Source organism: Pituophis catenifer, unplaced genomic scaffold (assembly GCF_029215685.1).
Source record: "Pituophis catenifer annectens isolate HBS135680 unplaced genomic scaffold, rPitCat1.0.hap2 SCAF_2, whole genome shotgun sequence".
Taxonomy (NCBI): domain Eukaryota; kingdom Metazoa; phylum Chordata; class Lepidosauria; order Squamata; family Colubridae; genus Pituophis; species Pituophis catenifer.
Window position 1 is genome coordinate 36,054,583 of NW_027256882.1, and position 20,646 is coordinate 36,075,228.

The 20,646-nt window shown below is 38.9% G+C and overlaps 1 protein-coding gene across 1 annotated transcript; it reads right to left on the reverse strand.

Annotated features, from left to right (window-relative positions):
• Positions 1 to 2,217: 2,217 nt before the first annotated feature.
• On the reverse strand, positions 2,218 to 20,160 carry LOC139310111 (vomeronasal type-2 receptor 26-like). The gene is made up of 6 exons (XM_070934267.1): positions 20,009 to 20,160; positions 12,658 to 12,943; positions 9,719 to 10,555; positions 5,866 to 6,015; positions 3,316 to 3,442; positions 2,218 to 3,119 (listed from the first exon to the last, which is right to left on the reverse strand). Exons 1-6 carry the CDS (start codon positions 20,158 to 20,160, stop codon positions 2,218 to 2,220), a joined length of 2,454 nt encoding a protein of 817 aa, XP_070790368.1.
• Positions 20,161 to 20,646: the final 486 nt, after the last annotated feature.

A 20,646-nucleotide genomic window follows, 5' to 3' on the forward strand; every position in this document is an offset into this window, starting at 1 on the left:
AGAGGTAAAGATTTCCCCTGTCAGTCATGATCAACCTAAGGGGCGGTGCTCATCTTTGATTCACAAATGAAGAGCCCAGGGGTGAAATGCTCCCTGTTCGGACCGGCTCGGGTGAGTAGGTAGTTGGTAGGTAGATGGCGGCGGGTAGGTAGATGGCGACGGGCAGTTCCAAGAACCAGTAGCAAAAATCCCTGCCCCTGCCCCCCATGCCCAGCTGAGCCGCCTGATCATCAGAGCCTTTTTTTTCCTTTTACATGGCTCTAACGAGCCAAGCTCTGATGATCCAAGCTCTGACGAACCCTGCTGAGTTGCCTGCTAATCAGGCAACTCAGCTTGGATTGTAAGACCCATTTAAAAGAAAAAAGTTTCTTTTTTTCTCCCCCCCCCCCCCCAGCCTCCAGCTTGCTTACCTTAGCTGCTGGTCGCAATGCGCTTGCTGTAATACCTGCAATCCATTGCATCAGCAAGCAACTGAATCTCCCTGCCTGCAATCAAGCTCATCGGTGAGCAGCTCTATCTGCAAATTTAAGACTTGTGGACTTCAACTTCCAGCAAAGCTGGTTGAGGAATTCTGGGAGTTGAAGTCCACAAGTCTTAAAGTTGCCAAGGTTGGAGACCCCTGTTCTATTGGGTAAGATTTTTTCCCTGTTGGGAGCTTTAAAAAAAAAAGTTAATTGGGGTTTTTTTTAGTTGTTCTTTTTTTAGACCTAGCCATTTAAAGTTTAGGAAGTTTTAAATTTAGCTGCTTTTATATAAAAATTAAAATAAATTAAAATAAAATAATATTTGTGCAGCTTTCTGAGATTTAGTGTGTTTCTGTAGTGTTTCACTCTAACTATACACACACAAAAATTTCACAAAGCTGTATGTGGAATTTTGTGTGTGTAAAGTGTGAAAGTTTTTTTTTTTTTTGGCTTTTTGTGGCTTTGTGAGGTTCCTGCTTGTTGCAGGGGCCATTTTGGGTCTAGCACAGCTGCTTTTACATTGTGGGTGAGCCAGTTGTGTTGTGTTTTGGGGCTTTTTGTGGCTGTGTGAGGTTCCTGCTTGTTGCGGGGCCATTTTGGGTCTAGCACAGCTGCTTTTACATTGTGGGTGAGCCAGTTGTGTTGTGTTGTGTTTTGTAGGTTAAAAAAGAGCAAAGAAGTGACATTGATTTGGCCACGCTCACCCAGTCACCTTACCACTAAGCCCCACCCACTACTTAAGCCACGCCCACAGAACCAGTAGCAAAAATTTTTAGATTTCACCCCTGGAAGAGCCTTTATCTGAAGATCCTTCCATGGTCATTTGGTTGGCATGACTATGCACTGAAGATGCACAAAACATTGTTATTTTCCCACTGAAGTGGTACCTATTTATCTTTTTGCATTTAAATGCTTTTGAATTGTTAGGTTGGCAGGACACACACAGAGACACACAGAAACTGTTTGTACAGTATATACAAACGGAAATCGATATGGATATGAATAAAAAACAGGAACCAATTTTAATACGCATAAGCACATCTTCATTGTCACAGCATGTCTACATGATTTCTCCCCCCAAGTCATTCAGAGTTGTACATATTTTTTTTCTTATTGAAGACTGTCAAAAACAATAATTTGCCTCATTAATTGATTCAAAGGGATAAAGAAAAAAAATAAAGTTTCTCCAATGTGCATGTTGATATTTTATCTATTCTTAATATATAGAATATTATCTGTCTCTCTATTTTTCTCTGTCTTGATCTCTCCCATCCATCCATATCTATCTATCTATCTCATTTATCTAACTATGAATGATTTTACATTACCAAGCCAGAAGAGATCAATCAAATATATACAGTATTTGAAATTAACTATTTTTTTGAACAAAATCAGAACATCACCCCAGAAAATAAAATATAACACCAGCACACCAACCTATATAGTAACAAAAACACACATTGTCATTAGCCATAGTCTTTAATTTAATCTAAAACCATATCAGAACATCTCTGATAACAGTTTATCTGGCCTTTTTTCAGAAATTTTATTAATGTCATAATATGAATTCAGATTAGGACAATTGAAGGATATGATTATTTCAAATAGTTTGAGTTGTTTTAGCAACTTTACTACTCATTTACTATAATTCAAAGTTCACATGGAATGAAGAAAGACGAGCGACAACATATAAAACATTACTTCAAAGTATGTGATTTTATGCTGCATGTAAACTATAGAAAAACAAGGAGACTTAATGATTTTTTATCATCAGATGTTCTTTGGTGTTCATGTCAGGTCTGAGGATAATAATGTAGCATTTGGGGATAAAGATGCAGCCCAGTAAACCCAGGCCAGAGGCCAGGATGGAGAAGATCTGCACGGCTACCATGTATTTCCCCTTGGTGCTCAGATAAGTGGGAACAAAGGAGATCCAAACGCTACAAAAAACCAACATGCTGAAGGTGATCAGTTTGGCTTCGTTAAAAGCCCCTGGAAGATTTCGAGCCAGAAATGCCACCAAGAAACAGATGGCAGCCAAAAAGCCCATGTAGCCAAGAGCAGAGTAGAACATGGTGACAGAGCCTTCATTGCACTGCAGCAGGATGTGTTCTGGTTGGGAATGAAAGTCAGAATCTGGGAATGGGGGAAAGACTCCCAGCCACATCATACAGAGGCCTACTTGAACACCAGAGCAGGATAAAACAATAGAGTTTGCAAGACTCTTCCCCAGCCATTTCCTCATGCTGCTGCCTGGCTTTGTGGCCAGAAAGGCCACCACCACCATGACAGTCTTGGCCAGCAAGGAAGACACAGCAACTGAGAAAACAACACTGAAAATGGTTTGTCGAAGGAGACAGGTCATTTTAACTGGGCGACCGATGAATAGAAGGGAAGTCAAGAAAGAAAGCAGGAGCGAAACCAGGAGGATGTAGGTGAGTTCACAGTTGTTGGCTTTGACAATGGGAGTGTCTTGGTATTTCATGAAGATTCCCAGAATAAAGGTGGTGGTTAGGGACAAAGCGATGGCAAAGAAAGCCAGGATGAGTCCCAACAATTCTTGATAGGATAAGAAGCTTATATTTTTGGGGACACACTGATCTCGCTTCTTATTGGAATACTGGTCATCTGGACACTTTTCACAATGGGCTGCATCTGAGGAAAAAAAAATGGTTATCATGAATCTGTTTCTGCAGCTGTAGGAGCATGAAAATCGCATCAGAAATCAGTTACTTCATTTTCAAGGAATAATATAATATTTCTCCCCAGGGATATCCATACGACACAACATTAGTTAAAAGAATCAAATATCCTGATTTTTTATAATTATTTTTGGAGCCACCTACTGTACCTTCTTGCCCAGAGAATGTTCCTTCCATACACAGAGAACAGTCATAGCAGCAAACTGGAGCTCCCTCTCTCACAAGCTTGGCATAACCTGGGGAGCAACTTTCTGTACATCTTGAATATGGCACCATCTAAATTTAAACAGAAAGATTAGTCAGGGTGATATATGAATTAGAAGGATTTACTGAAATCAAGTGGCTTCCAGGAGCTCAGGAGCACATTGAGCAAAATCAGTCAAGAAGTAGTGGCATGAACTTTAATTACTCTACTTGCAAGGGGCAAATGAAAGGTCATTCTCTTTCTCTATCAATCTCCAATGTAGATCCCAAAACAGACTCGTTGCCTCATTCTTTTTTCCAAAGGAAAGTAGTTCCATTGCAAAAGGTGTTTCTCCTTAGGGCAAGTATAAGAATGCTATAACAGGAAACCTCCAAAATCTAAGTTTCTCTAGAATCCCTATCTTTCTCTCCTACAAATGACTTTTTTAGCTGCCCTCATTTCCTTCACCAGATTCTTAGTATATCTTTCTCTTATGCAATTCAGTGGGCTAAACCTTCATATTCTGGATTTTTCTCCCAAAGGTGCTTTTTCAAAAGACAACTTATCTTTGTTTTCCCTTGAAGACTTTTCGCTTCTCATTCCAGAAGCTTCTTCAGTTTTGACTGAATGGTGAAGTATGGAAGGATTTATATTCCTTCCAGTCATCTGGTTGTTAGCAGTCTTTCTGAAAATTGTTGAGGCCACTTGGAATTTATCTGTGCCCTCAGGGTCACCTGAATAGTGCCAATGGGTGTGAAACCTTCCTGCAATTGCTGAATCTATAACCTTTTTACAACATAGTCTTTTCAGTTGTTCCAAATCTTTCCAACCTCCATCATTCAGTAAGAACTGAAGAAGCTTTTTGGATGAGAAAAGAAACATCTTCAAGGGAAAACAAAGTCCAAGTTCCTTTTGAAAAAGGACCTTTGGCACAACCATGACCTGGATGACTGAGAATCCCCATAGACATTCTGGATTTTTTCTTACTGAAAACAAGATATTTTGATGTACTATAAATTATGGCAATGTATTCCAGTTTAATTACCGTATTTTCCGGTGTATAAGATGACTGGGCATATAAGACGACCCCCGAATTTTCCTGTTAAAATATAGGGTTAGGGCTATACTCACCGTATAAGACTACCCCTCTTCCAACACACACCAAATAAAAATTAAAAAACATCATCTGGCTCACCTACAATGTGAAAGCAGCTGTGCTAGACCCAAAAGGGCCCCTGCAACAAGCAGGAACCTCACACAGCCACAAAAAGCCCCCAAAAAACAACTTTCACACTTTACACACACACACACAACACAACACAACACAACACAACTGGCTCGCCCACAATGTAAAAGCAGCTGTGCTAGACCCAAAATGGCCCCTGAAACAAGCAGGAACCTCACACAGCCACAAAAAGCCCCAAAACCCAACTTTCACACAATTCCACATACAGCTTTGTGAGATTTTGTGTGTTTGTGTAGTTAGAGTGAAACACTACAAAAACATACTAAATCTCAGAAAGTGCACAAATATTATTTTATTTTATTTTTATTTTTATATGAAAGCTAAATTTAAAACTTCCTAAACTTTAAATGAACAACTTTAAATAAAAAAGAACAACTAAAAAAAACCCCAATTAACTATTTTTTTTAAAGATCCCAAAGGGGAAAAAATCTTACCCAATAGAACAGGGGTCTCCAACCTTGGTAACTTTAAGACTTGTAGACTTCAACTCCCAGAATTCCTCAGCCAGCTTTGCTTTGCTGGCTGAGGAATTCTGGGAGTTGAAGTCCACAACTCCCTGCCTGCTTGATTGCAGGCAGGGAGTTGCTTGCTGATGGAATGGATTCAGGCAAGCGAAACAAGGCAAGCGAAGCAAGGCAAGCAGCTAAGGTAAGCAAGCTGGAGGGGGAAAAGTTTTTCCCTTCTCCATGGCTCTGGCGATCCCAGCTGAGTTGCCTGATTAGCAGATCGTCAGAGCTTGGATCGTCAGAGCCATGTGAAAGGAGAAAGGTTTTTCCCTTCTCCATGGCTCTGGCGATCCCAACTGAGTTGCCTGATTAGCAGATCGTCAGGGCTTGGATTGTTAGAGCCATTTAAGGCTCATCAGAGCCTGTCGGGCTGATCTGCCTGGTTACAGGAGAACGACACCCGGCGTATAAGATGACCCCCGACTTTTGAGAAGATTTTCATGTGTTAAAAAGTCATCTTATACGCTAGAAAATACGGTATGTAGATTGCAAATCCCACAATACAATGCAGCAGTTTCCAGTGTGTGATAGATTATTGTAAAACCTCTAAAGTAAAATGATATCTAATAAATTAATGAGGATTTAAGTTCTCTTTGACGGAAGTTATCTTAATTGGCCTCAATAAGAATTATTTCTGAGCAGATGGAGATAAATAGAAGAGCAAAATCCAAGCAGCCTCAACTACTTTGTTAAATAAAGTTGGCCATTTGACAGCACTTTGATTGACAGAAATCTTGACTTCCGAGGAGGCTTGTCTTTCTACATTCCCAATTTTCAATGCCGCATCTGATTTGTTCAAAACGGATGTCCACTGCATGATATCAAAGTCACCAACAGGAACTCCATTTTCATCAAAAGAAATCTGATATCTGGAAATATTTTGATGTTGGAAGTTTCTCAGGAACCTATGCAACTGCCGAAACAAAGAAAAAACATGAGAATCTGAGCCTTTATTCAATGTTTTTCTTGTCAATAATCTGGATTGGAGGTACTCTGAATAATTCAACCTCTTCAAATCATCACTGCAGTTAGAAACAGATCAATTCAGCATTTCATGGGAAGCTTCTTTCAGACATTCTCCAGGAATTTACAACTCTTTTTCAAATATTTATCTCACTTATCTTGAAAATATGGAATAGATAACACCATCACCATCAGAAGGCTTTGCAACTGTCTGACAATTATATTCAACATGTAGTCCTCTGGGGAACCTCATCCACATGGAGGGAAGTAAGCAATGGGGTTCCCCAAGCTTCCATTTTAGGCCCAGCACTCTTCAATATGTTCAAAAAAGATCTAGGTGAGGGAATTGAAGAGGAATGCATCAAATTTGCAGATGACACTAAACTGGCAGGAACAGCCAACACCCCAGAAGACAAGCTCAAGATCCAAAAAGATCTTGACAAATTGAACATGGGCCCCTACTTAACAACATGAAATTCAACATAAATAAAAATAAGGTTTTACACTTAGGCAAGGAAAACCAACAGTATAGGTATAGACTATTTGAAACCTGGCTCAATGCTAGTAACCATGAGAAGGATCTTGGAGTCCTAGTGGACAATCACTTAAATATGAGCGAACAATATGTGGCAGCAGACAAATATGCCAATGCAATCCTAGACTGCGTTAATAAAGGGATAGAATCAAGATCACATGAAGTTCTAATATCACTTTACAAAGCCTTAGTAAGACCACATTTAGAATACTGCATCCAGTTCTGATCAACACAATATACAAAAGATACTGAAACTCTGCAAAGACTGTAGAGATGAGCAACAAAAATGATTAGATGGCTGGAGTCTAAAACATAACAAGAACAGTTACAGGAGTTTCGTATGTCTAGTCTAAGGAAAAGAAGCACTGGGGAAAAATAATATCACTTTTCTTATATTTGAGGAGCTCCTACAAAGATGTGGGGGTCAAAACATTTTCCAAAGCACCAATAGGCAAGACAAGAAACAACGGTTGGAAACCTATGAAGGAGAGAAGCAACCTAGAACTAAAGAGAAATTTCCTAATGGTGAGAGCAATCAGCCAATGAAATAGCTTGCCTTCAGAAGTTGTGAGTGCTCCATCATTGGAGGCTTTCAAAAAGAGATGTGGGCAACCATTTGTCTGAAATGGTATAGGGTCTCCTGCTTGATTAGTGGGTTGGACTAGAAAAACCTCTGAGGTGCTTTCAAACTCTTATTCTATGTTTTATGTTTTGCTGCTTCACCATCACAGCCGCATCTGAGGCAAGACATTTGCAGATATGGGAAAACTTGTAATGGGAGAAGATCAGTGGTGGGTTGCTCCCGGTTCGGCCCGGTTCTACCGAATAGGTAGTAACTTTAGGAAGTAGTTCTCTGAACCAGTAGTAGCGGCAGCCAGGCCACGCCCCCAAACCAGTTCCCTGGTCGCTGCTTTCTCGCCCACCCGAAGCTGACGGGAGCAAAGAAGCCTCTCAGCCGCCTGGCTGCAGGGTGCCAAAAAGTTCTTCAGCCGGTGAGAAGAAAGCTGCGCATGTGTGAAGATGGAGGCAGCGATTGGAGGTCTTTCTGGTGCTGAGCGCCAGTGGCTGGGTGGAAAAGAAGCCTCTTGGCTTCCAAGTTCAGCAGCAGGCTCAGTCCCTTCACACAGGGTCGCTTTTCTCCGTGCCAGAGAAAGATCAAAAGGCATGGAGCAGCCTTTAATGACAAAGTCGCCTAGCAAGATAAAAGAAAACAAACCACTGAGGGAAGGAGCCCACCGAAGCTGCCGACATTGCAGCCACACACACACCCCTCGCAGCTTGGAGCTCCAAGTGGAAGAAGTCCTCAGCTGTTGCGAAGAAGTGGCAGCTCTGGGTGTGCCATGCCTGCTTCTTTCTCTTCGAGAGTTGCTTTGCAAATAAGGTGCAAAATGGCTCTCAAAGAGAATGAAACGGGCATGGTGCACCCAGAGCTGCCACTTCTCCACAACAGCCGAGGAGCGATGCCAGCAAGGAAGGCGGATGGGTTGGAGGGAGGCGTAGCCCAAGCTCTCTGGGATGGGTAAACAAGTGTGGGGAGGCAAAAGGGAGCGGACTTGGCCCTCCGCATGTTGAACCTCCCTCCCAGCCTTCGCCCGTGCCTCTGTGCCACCAGCATCTCCCAAAGCCGCAACCATTGGAGCCGCGATAGGGACTGGGGCAGCCCAGTAGCAGCCATGAGCCGTGCTTTCTTCTAAGCACCGTGGGTGGCAGAGGGAAACAGGTGCTTCTCTCTGTGAGACGTGGAGGAAAGCGCAGCTCATGGCTGCTAAAGCACCTCAATCAGCTACAACCCAGATGAGCTGAGGGACTGCGGCGAGCCTCCCGTGTGTTGCATCCCCCTCCCAGCCTTCGCCTGTGCCTCGTTGCCGCCAGTGTCTCCTGATGCTGCTGCTGTTGGAGCCATGACAGGGATGGGGGCAGCCCAGTAAGCAGGGTGCCTGAAAATGGTGTGGAGGCGCGGGGGGAAGGCTGGGAGGGGGTGCAACACGCGGTAGGCTCCCTGCAGCTTCTTGGCTCATCTTGGCTGCAGCTGAGTCCGCTGCCCTGAGCTGGCGGAGTGGGTCGCTCCAGCTGCAACCATGAGAAAGGCCCGTCAGAGGTGAGAAGGGGCGCTTTTTGGGCAGGAAGGACAACGGAGGGAAAGCAGAGACAACCACTGCCACCCCACGTGTCCTGACCTGGATACAGGGCCGGAGTGTCAGAAAAAAGTTTCAAAAAGTCCCAAAAATTTTAGCCACCTTTTTGGTGAGCATGGCTTGGGGGGAGTCATGTGACTGAGTGCGTGAGTGATGTCACATTGGCCATGCCCAATCAGTCACGCCCCCCACCCCCAGCCACATCCACGTAAAAAATTTTAGAACCCACCATTGGAGAAGATGGAGAATTCAATCCTGATCAAGATGAAGTTAGCGGAGTTTAACTTCGGGCTAAGAATGTGACAACAGTTGCATAGTAGTGTTAATTCTTTCAAAGAATAGCTATAGAAGCATATCCATTAGTTCAGGAGAGCTATTTCTGTCACAAAAGCATCCCAAACTAGCACAGGTTGTTTAACTTTGGAAGATTTTTCTCTATCATCTCTCTCTAACTCACTGTCAGGGTTCCAAGTAATACACCCATAGCAAACAGGACTCTGAGGCAAGCGGGTTCCTCAAAAATCAGTTTTATTGGACATATCATATAGGCACAGGCTGCTGAAAACTGACTCTAAATGTTCCCACAGTTTTCACCTAATTAAAGTAAAAGTTTTCCTCCCCTTTCCAAACAATCAGTCACATGATCCAATCAACGTGTCATACGGTTGCCTGGTGGCTTCACTCATCCTCCCTCCGGCCATTGGTGGGAATGTCCTTGGTTCCCAGGAGAAAATATTTTGTTTTGGCTACAAAACTCCAGCTATCTCTATTCCTCCCCTCCCTCTCTATCCCTCAGCTCCAATGTGGCAACACTGAAGCCTCCAACATGGCCACGGTCAGGTCAGCTTCAGGATTGATACCCACTCTCAAATACCACGAACTGGGCAACTGCTCTTTGGAATATCTCACCCCTTTCTACATCTAATTTAATATTGAGGAATTGGAAGGGGAGAATCAATGGAACCTCAAAGGAAGAGACTTACCTGCCATGGCTGTACAATCTGGGGTGGTTGATGGTCTCCAATTTGCATTCTCTTCTTACTCCGTTGGGAGGAAGCAGCAGAACTGAGGACCCAGGCCACAATTTGAATTATTTGGGAAATACTGGAGGAATCCTGAGACAGGATTCTTGCAATCACATCATTGGGTGGGAATTCCCAATTCTCTTTTTCTCTGCATTTTTTCCAAACTTTCTTAGATAACAAAGGACTTGAATAAGAACATTGGAATGCTTCATTTCCATAGAATAAGACCATAGATGCATAAGATTTAAAGTCATAATACTGAGTCCTTCTCTTTGTCTGGATGCGGAAGGAAAACAAAGCATATTTATTTTGGAGATCAACCCAGAGGTCAAAAATACTTACACTTAAAACTGTCAAAGTTGTTGCAATCCACACCCTTCCCACAATGGATGTATTAGTGGTATCAATCGCTCGTATTATTGCTGCTAACATTCCTGAAGCCTGAAAATCCAGTTGGCATACTATAATTTTTATTTGACTCTTAATAAGAGAACGGAACATTTCCTTTTTTTCTTGCGTGAGAGTTTCTCCAGCACTTGTCTGCATATTTGCTTCTGGGACAGTTCCTGAAAGGACAATGCAAATCCCATTTTTTAGAGCGAGAACTTCCAAGCGTCTTTTGAATTTTTCTCCTCTTTCATTGTCCCGAGAAAGGAGGCCGATCCACGTCCATTGGAACTGCAGGAGCAGCTTGACAATTGCTGAGTAAGGTGGTTCTTGGTTTGGGGTCATCCGATATGAAAAAGGAAAACGATGATTTTGCTCAGCCATCTGGTTGATGACATTATAGTTGATCTAAGATAAAAGAGAAGATATTGGTAGTTTTTGCCAGTTTTAATGATAAAAGTCAGATGGTAAGTTTAAGGGCTTTTCCACACTGCTGAGAGACACTTTAGACAATAACTGCATGAATTTTGCTGGTTCTCTGGATGTTCTGTCCTGTTCTCTTGTATGCTCCCTTTGAAACCAGGGAGCTCTGAATTATTTGTGGGTAATGTTCTTTGGAGGTCCTCATAGAGCACACTCTTCTGGTCACATTATAACTCTGTGGGTCACCCATCTACTCAATCAATTAGTAAATCAGAATAAACCCCAGTGATGAAGCACCCACAACTTCTGAAGGCAATCTGTTCCAATGGTTAATTGTCCTCAAAGCCTTAATTCCAGGTTGCTTCCCTCCTTGATTAGCTTCCATTCCATTCCTTCTTGTCCTACCATCTGGTGCTTTGGAAAATAAATTGACCTCCTCCTCTTTGTGGCAGTATTCTCAAATACTGGAATATTGTTATGTACTCATGGAATATCTTTTTAAACTGGCAAACATATTAATTTCTCATAGATTATTACTGCTTCCTTGATTGTTTTATATGTTGGGCTTCAAATATTGTTTGTTATATCCTCCCCAGCAATTGTTTAATATTGGTGTATTATTTCATTGTCTTCATTCATATAATTGATTTCAAATAACTCTATAAAAACTCTTTAATTGGCTGAATTTCTTTCAGACATTTGAAATGCAGAAGTTAGTTTAATAACCTCACTTTAAAAAAAAATCCAAGACAACTGACATTGTGCCAAGTTCCAGTTCAAAATAGGAAAGAATATTATGACATACTTTCTTCTGTGCTGTACACTAATTGTTGTTGTTAGTGCAAAGTCATGTCCGACACATCAAGACCCCATGGACAACTTTCCTCCAGGCCTTTCTGTCCTCTACCATCCTCTGGAGTCCATATAAGCTCACGCTGACTGCTTCAGTAACTCCATCCAGCCACCTCATTCTCTGTTGTTCCATTCTTCTTTTGCCCTCAATCGTTCCCAGCATTAGGCTCTTCTCCAGTGAGTCCTTCCTTCTCATTAGGTGGCCAAAGTATTTGAGTTTTATCTTCAGGATGAAGATGGATCAGTCAGGGTTGATCTCCTCTAGGACTGACCGGTTTGATCACCTTGTAGTCCAAGGGATTCACAGGAGTCTTCTCCAGCACCATAGTTCAAAGGTCTCAATTCTTTGGCTCTCAGCCTTTTTTATGTACACTAGAGAAAGTATGTAAAAGCTGCTTTCTGGAGGTGCCCTCTAGCTATCTTGACCTATTCATTGTTTTCTTCATATCTTTCTTTTGAGTCTTTTACTTCAGTCTCAAGATTTTAAAAAAATGAGGAATTCCTCACTGTGAGAGTTATTAAGAGTTGGAACAGTCTGCCTCCTGGAACTCCACTGAAGGTTATTTTCAAGGAAAACTTGGACAGCAATTTGTCTGTAGTGGTCTGACCATTCCACCTCTGTGTAAGGAGTTGGACTTTTTATTCTATGATTCTGTGAAAAAAAAACCCCACTTTTGTATTGGTCGCTAAATTACCAAAATGTTTAAAAGTCACCGATTCAACCCTCATACATTTTCAAAAGTCATAATTTTTGAAATTCCCAAAGGTCACACCCAGATCTTTTCTACTACCAGAGGTCTGCTATCCACATCACCTGGAGCCAAATATGTATATATACAACCAGTTCTGTAAGCTCACACTTTGTGTATGTGCACAGTGTTCAAAATACACCAATTTCAAGCTCTATAGCTTACCTTCTAGGGCAGCCCCGATAAGTAAAAGAGCTGAGGGCCAGAAATCCAGTGTGCCATGCAAATCTGCTGAGCTGAGAAATATAGGACAGGATAGGGTGGGTGTAGGTGGGCAAGGCCAATTGATCACTGGAATTACCGGTTCACTAGAACTGGTCCAAACCGGCGGCAGCCCATCACTTTATGAATTAACAATTCTTTCAACTCTTCTAATCTCTCTGACTTTCTGACTTTCAATTTATTTGGAGAAATATATACAAGTGCTGCCTGCTAGGCAAATCTGAACAATTTACAACATGGAATTAATTTCATTTGGCTTTATACCTGTGGAATTTTATAAATGCTCAAGACATTGGAAATATGATCAAAGAGTTCAGAATCCATCTCTTCAAGAATCGCCAGCAGGTTCTTTTGTCTTCCACATCTGTAGTTTGGGATGTTCTCCTGTCCTGTAGACAGCACATCCAGCATGGCCTCATATGTCATTCTTGCATTGAAAAAGTTCTCATACATATTGTAGCCCAGGGTGATGTTGGGTAAGAGCCTTGAATTCTGGTTGACCTCGTGAACAGTCAATAAGAAGGGCAGAATGTGGTAGAAGTTGTTCTCACTGCAATATAAGAAATTTCATCATCTTTTTTTACTCTATATCAACGATTTATGTGATCAGCTTAAAAGCAGTTGTGTTCTTTTTGTCGATGATGTAAAATTATTCAGTTCTACAGATAATTTTGTTTTGCAAAGTGATCTTGACTATGTGTTTGAATAGTCAAATTTCAATTAATAAATGCTCTGTTTTACATATGCTGAGCCTTGGTGGCGCAGCAGATTAAAGTACTGTTAAGTAACACCAGCTGCCTGCAATTACTGCAAGTTCAAATCTCACCAGGCTCCAGGTTGACTCAGCCTTCCATCCTTCCAAGGTAGGTAAAATGAGGACCCGGATTGTGGGGGCAATAAGCTGACTTTGTATTTAAAAAAAAGAACACCGCTTAGGGAGGGCCAAAAAGTCCTACTAAGCTATTGCTTAACACATTGTAAGCCACCCTGAGTCTCTGGAGAAGGGCGGCATATAAATCGAACCAATAAATAAATAAATAAATAAATAAATAAATAAATAAACTAAAATAAGTAAGAAAATGGCTTCAAACTCTGCATCCCTTACATCTTCCCCAGCATAGCAGCGATCAATAGAAAGTATGCTTGGAGCAGATAAAGCAGGCTCTATGTATAATATACAAAGTATTCAATCAATGTTGTTAATGATTCAGTAGGCAATGACTAAGACACAAGAAGCCATTGCAAACAATCACAAGGAAACAAAAAGAAACCATGATGATCTCAAATCTGATATGGGAGAAATGAAGGAAAATATTTAAAAAATGGACGATAAAATAGAAGAAATCCAACAGAATATTTCCAGAAATGAACAAAGGATCCAAACAGTAGAATCAAAAATGAAACAAATAGATAAGAAAATAGAGACGATGGAACAAAAACATATGTCAATCAATAGGGAATTAGAAGAATTGATTGTGTATTTGGAAATTCAGAGGTTTCAGAATATCATGGAAAATAAAGATGAAGATCTAGGAGAGATAATGGCAGAAATTTTAGCAGGCAACGTAAAGAGATAAAGATGGTATATGAAGAGATATGGATGAGATCTATAGAGTTCACATGAACTACGCCCGCAAGGCACAAATTGCCAAAGGTAATTCATGTTAGATTCACCAAAAAAAGATAAAGGATGAAATCTATAAAAAGATGAGAGATAAATCAATACTATATAAAGGAAAGGAAATAACCCTCAAATAAATCCCAAGATGAGTAAGAGACCAGAGAAGAATTTATAACTTCCTTACAGCACAATTAAATAAATACAAAGTCATGTTCTGATGGTTGATACTGGAAGGCATCTTAATCTCCTGGCAAGAGAAAAAAATTAAGATAGACACATTGGATAAGGCACAGGAGTTTTTTGAACACCATTTTGCCCTAAAGGAAGATCAAGAAAGTAGGGAGGAAACAGAGAGTAAAAGTCAGGATGAATATCTAATGGAAGAAAGTGAAGGAGACTAAGAAGAAAAAAGTAGATTGGAAAGGGAACGAACAGAGGGAGAAGGAGCAAGGGAAAAGCACAAAGAGAAACAAGAAATAGAAGAAGATTAAGAACAATGAACAAATAAGAACGGATATGGAGAAAGAAAAAAAATGATCTCGATAAATATAAATGGTCTAAACTCACCAATTAAAAGAACGCAGACATTCACGAAGCTACAAAGATTAGATATGGATATTATAAATTTGCAGAAAGTACATATTAAGAAAAAGCACAGAAAGCTACTAGAATACCCAAGATTAGGTGAACTATATACATCATTAGCAGAACAAACAAACAAACAAAAAGAGGAATAGCAATAGACATTAAAAAAAACAATTAGAATCAAAACAAATATACACAGATGAGGAGGGAAGAATTTTAATGATTGAAATAAAAACAGAACAAAAATAATATTATTGATTGCAATCTATGCACCAAATAACAACCAAAATGAATACTATAGAAAGATACACAATAAAGTAAAAGAATTAGAATACCAATGTATCTGCCTAACTGGAGACTTTAATGCAATTATAGATGTGAAAAAAGATTATCGAAGCAATACGAAAAATAAAACAAAGAAAAAGACATTACCTGATACATTTCATGAGGTGACTCATGAACTATATCTACAAGACACTTGGAGGGAAATAAATAAAGAAAAAAAAATATACATTCTATCCTAGTCCACATCAATCGTGGTCTAGGATCAATATGGTATGGATGACGACAGAACTTAGAAAGGAAATAGAAGAAGTGTAAATAATGACCAATACGTGGGCAGATCATAATCCAATAAGAGTAATATGGAAAGGCCAGAAGAAAAGAAAAAGATGGATGTTGAACAAAGAAATATTAAAAGATAAAGAATATATTCAAATGATCGAGAAAGAAATGAACATATTTATTAGGATAAACACAAAAGAAGAAACATCTCTCCAAAACCTGTGGGACACCGCAAAAGCATATATAAGAGACCTAACAATTGCTTATACAGTGAAGAAAAACAAAAACAAAAAACAAGAACGAGAAAATTTGTTAAAAGAACTTTAAAAATGGGAGCTAGATTTACAGAAGGAACCCTAGAACAAATGAACTAAGGAAGCAGAGATGGCACGGAAAATTAAATCAGCAAAGCAAAATTATTTTCGACATGCTAATAAAACGGAAGATGGCTTGCATACAAATTGAAAAAAGAGAAAGAGAAAAAAATGATACACCAGCTACAGGATGAGAAAGGGGAGATACACTGCAAAAAAAAAGGGGGGGGAATTATAGTGAAAAACTATTTTCAAAACCTATATACACAAGAGAATATATCTGAAGAAGATATTAAATGATATTTAGAAAAGATGAATTTAGTCAAATTGGAGGAGACACAGAGGGAAATATTAAATGGAACAATTAGTATGACAGAATTAATGGAGGCAAGAAAAAAAACAGAAGAACAACAAAACACCAGGTCCAGATGAAATTCCTGAAGAATTATGTAAGACATGTCAACAACCATTAGATGAAATACTGTTAGAAATTTTTAATGAAGTGCACCTGAAGGCCAGAATACCTAACACATGGACGGAAGCCACTATAACACTTATCCCAAAAGAAGATACAGACAAACACCAAATCAAAAACTATAGATCCATTTCATTGTTAAATGCAGACTACAAACTATTTACATTGATAATTTCGGAAAGATTTAAAAAATGTAATAAATGAATACATCCACCCTGATCAAAACAGCTTTATGCCAAAAAGGCAAATTAAAAACCATATGAGAATTATAATTGATGTATTAGAATATTATGAAACAAATCCAGATAAACAATTGGCATTCAATAACTTAAATTGGAGATTCCTTATTTTACAATTAGAAAATATGAAATTCGGAGATAAATTTATAAAGATGGTAGAAAAAATATATTCAATTCAAACGGCAGGGATAGCAATAAATGGAGACATTACCAAACAATTCACAATAGCAAAAGGAGTGAGACAGGGTTGTCCACTCTCCCAATTACTATTTATCTTAACACTAGAGATACTGTTAAACAAAATCAGAAGTCAAAATGAAATAAAAGGATTAAAAATAAAAAAAGAGGAATATAAAGTCCAAGCCTTTGCTGACGACCTGGTCTTCATTTTAGAACAACCAATATTGTCAGGACCCAAATAAATAACGCAAATAGAGGAATATGAAAAAGTAGCAGGACTTAAAATCAATAAACTCAAAACAAAGGAACTAACAAAAAACCTTACCAAGCAGCAGGAGAAAGAATTAGAAGACAAAATGGGTATCCAAACAACAAAAAAATTAAAATATTTAGGAATATGGTTAACAAATGAAGGTTCATCTATCAAAGAAGACAACTATAATAAATTAATACTACAGAAAAAGAAAGACTTGGAAATTTGGAGCAAATTACAATTATCCTTTTTAGAAAAAAAATAGCTTTGATTAAAATGAATGTGCTACCACACTTACTATTCTTATTTCAAGTAATTCCCATAAAATTAGGAAAAAACTTTTTTTAAAGATCTAAATAAATTAATAGCGAACTATATTTGGCAGGGGGAAAAAATCAAGAATCAAAATACAATCACTGCAAGATAGTAGAGGAAGAGGAGGATTTGGACTCCCAGATTGGGAAACATACTATAAAGCAACATCACTTATATGGATCAAAGACTGGATGGAATTATGAAATAAAAGAATTTTAACATTAGAGGGATATGATTTGCAGAGAGGGTGGCACGCCTTTTTATGGGAAGGAAAAAATAGATAACATAATGATTTTCAATGACATTTAATCAGAGATGCTGATAACAAACATGGCAAGAGATAAAAAAGAATCATTATGATAAAATTCCAGAATGGTTATCCACAATGGAGGCACAAATCTATCCAAATGCATTAGACATTGACGAAATGAAAAGATACAAAGATTTGTTAAATAGTCAAGGAGAATTAAAAACAAGGCAGGAATTAAAAGAACAGGGTACAGACATTGATTGGTGGCCTTACATGCAAATGAAATCTAGATAAAAGACAGATTTGACACAATATGAATTCCAAAGAAAGTATATGAAGTCAAAATCCTCCAAGGTACAGAAGATAAATTGATAAAAAAAAATACAATTATTTATTAAGATACAAATTGGAAGAGGAAGTAGTTAAAGAAATATGATAATTTGGGCAAAAAATTTCAGGTACAACATTGAATTAGATAAATGGGAGAAATTATGGCACAAAAATTATAAACTGACAATGTCTGTATCCTATAAAGAAAATCTGTATAAAATGTTTTACAGTTGGCACTTGCCATCATCCAGATTGGCAAAGATGTTTCCCAATACCTCACCAACGTGTTGGAAATGCAAACAGCAAAAGGGAATGTATTACCAGATGTGGTGGTACTGCCACAAAGCGAAATAATATTGGAGTAGAATCAGCTCACAATTAGAAGAAATAACCAAGTAACAGATAGAGATGAGGCCAGAAACACTTTTATTAGGAATACTCCAAGGGTCATATGAAAAAGAAATAGAATATTTAATTATCCATATTACCACAGAAGCAAGAATAATCTACGCTCAGAATTGGAAAAATTATAATATACCATCCAAGGATAATCTGATCAGAAAAGTTTTGGAATGTGCTGAGATGGACAAATTAACAAAAGAGATACAAGAAAAAGAGGAAGCAAAATATTACTTAGTGTGGGAGAAATGGTATGAATGGTTGGAGGAGAGAGATAAAAGACAAGGAAAAATTAAATAATGGTCGAAATAGGAGTAGAAGTATAACTGCAAATATGAGGAAACAAAAATTGTAGAAATGAAAGTGTGTACATGGGTATTTATATGTATATATGTAAATAAATAAACAAATATTAGAAGTATATGTATAAAAGATATAGTAGAATAAGGGAGGAAAAAATGTATAAGTATGAAATTTTTGACTGATGCGAAACTGTTGAAACGGAAAAAGTGTTAAAGCTTTCTTTTTGTTTTTTTAAAAAATGTTTAATGATTTTTTTAAAATAAAAAATAAAATCATACCCTTCCCCCCCAGGCACCAGACTAGATCTGCTTATAGCTCGCAACCCCCATCCTAGCCCAATGTTTAGGAGAAGATCTGTATCTTCCCAGTCCTCAAGAATGTTAATAAGGGATGCTACAAAGTGTATGCATATCAAGAGCTATGGTTTTTCCCAGTTGCAATGTATGACTGTGAAAGTTGGACCATAAGGAAGGCTGAGTTCCAAAGAATTGAGGCCTTTGAACTATGCTGGAGAAGCCTCCTGTGAGTCCCTTGGACTGCAAGGCGATCAAACCGATCAATCCTAGAGGAGATCAACCCTGACTGTTCTTTCGAAGGCCAGATCCTGAAGATGAAACTCAAATACTTTGGCCACCTAATGAGAAGGAAGGGCTCACTGGAGAAGAGTCTAATGCTGGGAACAATTGAGGGCAAAAGAAGAAGGGGAAGACAGAGAATGAGGTGGCTGCATGGAGTCATTGAAGCAGTCGGCATGAGCCTAAATGGACTCTGGGGGATGGTAGAGGACAGGAAGGCCTGGAGGAATGTTGTCCATGGGGTTGCAATGGGCTGGACACAATTTCACAAAAACAACATTCATGGCTTTAGAGTTATTGTCCTATATTCTACAGTTAACTACAGTTAATGTGATTCCTCTGCGACTAAATATTAACTTAACACATAAAGCCTCTCCCCTCCTTGAATTTGGTTTTTAAAAAGTATTCTTTTATCTAAACCAAAAGGAACAGGGAAGCCACAAAAGTGGCAAAGGGTGGAAAAAAAGAGTGGAGAAGGTGGTAGCAATTATAGAGTAAATGAAAGGAAGGGGAAGAAACAGTAGGGAGAAAATACCAGAGATCTCACTCTGTTCTAAGGTATCATTCAATCACTTTATTGGGAGTTACTGTTTAACTATTGTTAATAAATAAATAAAATAAATATGAATAAATAAGTTGCTGACTCCACAATACCAAGGTAATCATTTAGAAAGCAGGCAGAACCCCATCCAGGAAAGATTCATTCAACTTAAAAAGAAACTTTGCAAACTCAGGTTTTACAAAATCATCAGGTTCCCCAGGAGCCTTTCCTCTAAAGGAAATTGGGATGAGCAATAATGACTTGGCTTTCTCAAAGTGAGGAATAAGGGAAAGGAAATCATTCCTAGAAAAGACAGTGGAGGTATGTGATTGGAGAAGATGATGCAGCAACATATTGATTAAAAACCTGGACTATTCCTGTTGGGGAAAACACCAGAAGCTTATAGTAAGTAAAATGTATACTTGATTATTCATGTAATAACTGCAGCTAGAATTGTATTTGCACAAAATTGGAAAAGTGAAGAGATCCCTACGGATAAATATGGTGGTAAATTTTAATTGTCATGATACAAAAATATGTACTCAGATGACACACTGTTTACTAAAAGGGAATATTTGTATTAAAAGAATATATATATATACATATATATAGAAAAGACATTGGAGCTGGTAAAATCAATCACCAGAATCCTTGGACGAGCTGACAATTACCTTTTCAGTTGGTGGGTTGGAGGATTGGAGAATGAAAACTGATATAATCGAGCTAAGATTCCAGACATTATTCCCGTAATCCAGTAGTCTCCTAGCTTGTAGTAATGGAACCATTCCTTTTCTTCTATGATCACCTTAAATGGACATTTCATCAGCGTACTGACACAGGGAATTTGAGACAGAAACTGAAGCAGAAAAAGCTGGATGTGCAGCAGCAGCAACATTTGACATACAGTATACTGCAGGAGATCCTTCCTGGAGTTCTTTCTTCAGCACAGAGTTAAATCTCAGAGATCACAAAGAGACCACAAGTACAGTGAAGAAGGTCCAGTTTGCCCCCAGATTTGGAAGAGCTATCTGCAATTTCAGACTGCTACAGTATTTGCCAGCTTTACCCCAAACTCTGATCTCATCACAGGAGGCTGTTACAAATCAGATTATCACATGCTGTCTATGCCATTTGTTGTCACATAGATTAACAACTAATTGTGGTGGTGGAAATCCCATGAACCTTGTTCAAAGGAGAATAAATAATCATGATTTTGATAATTAGAAGGGGAATTGGGAACGAGACTTGGCCATAAAAGTGTGCCATTGGAGAAAAGAGTTTTCTTTGACTCAGGAGAATAATCCGAATT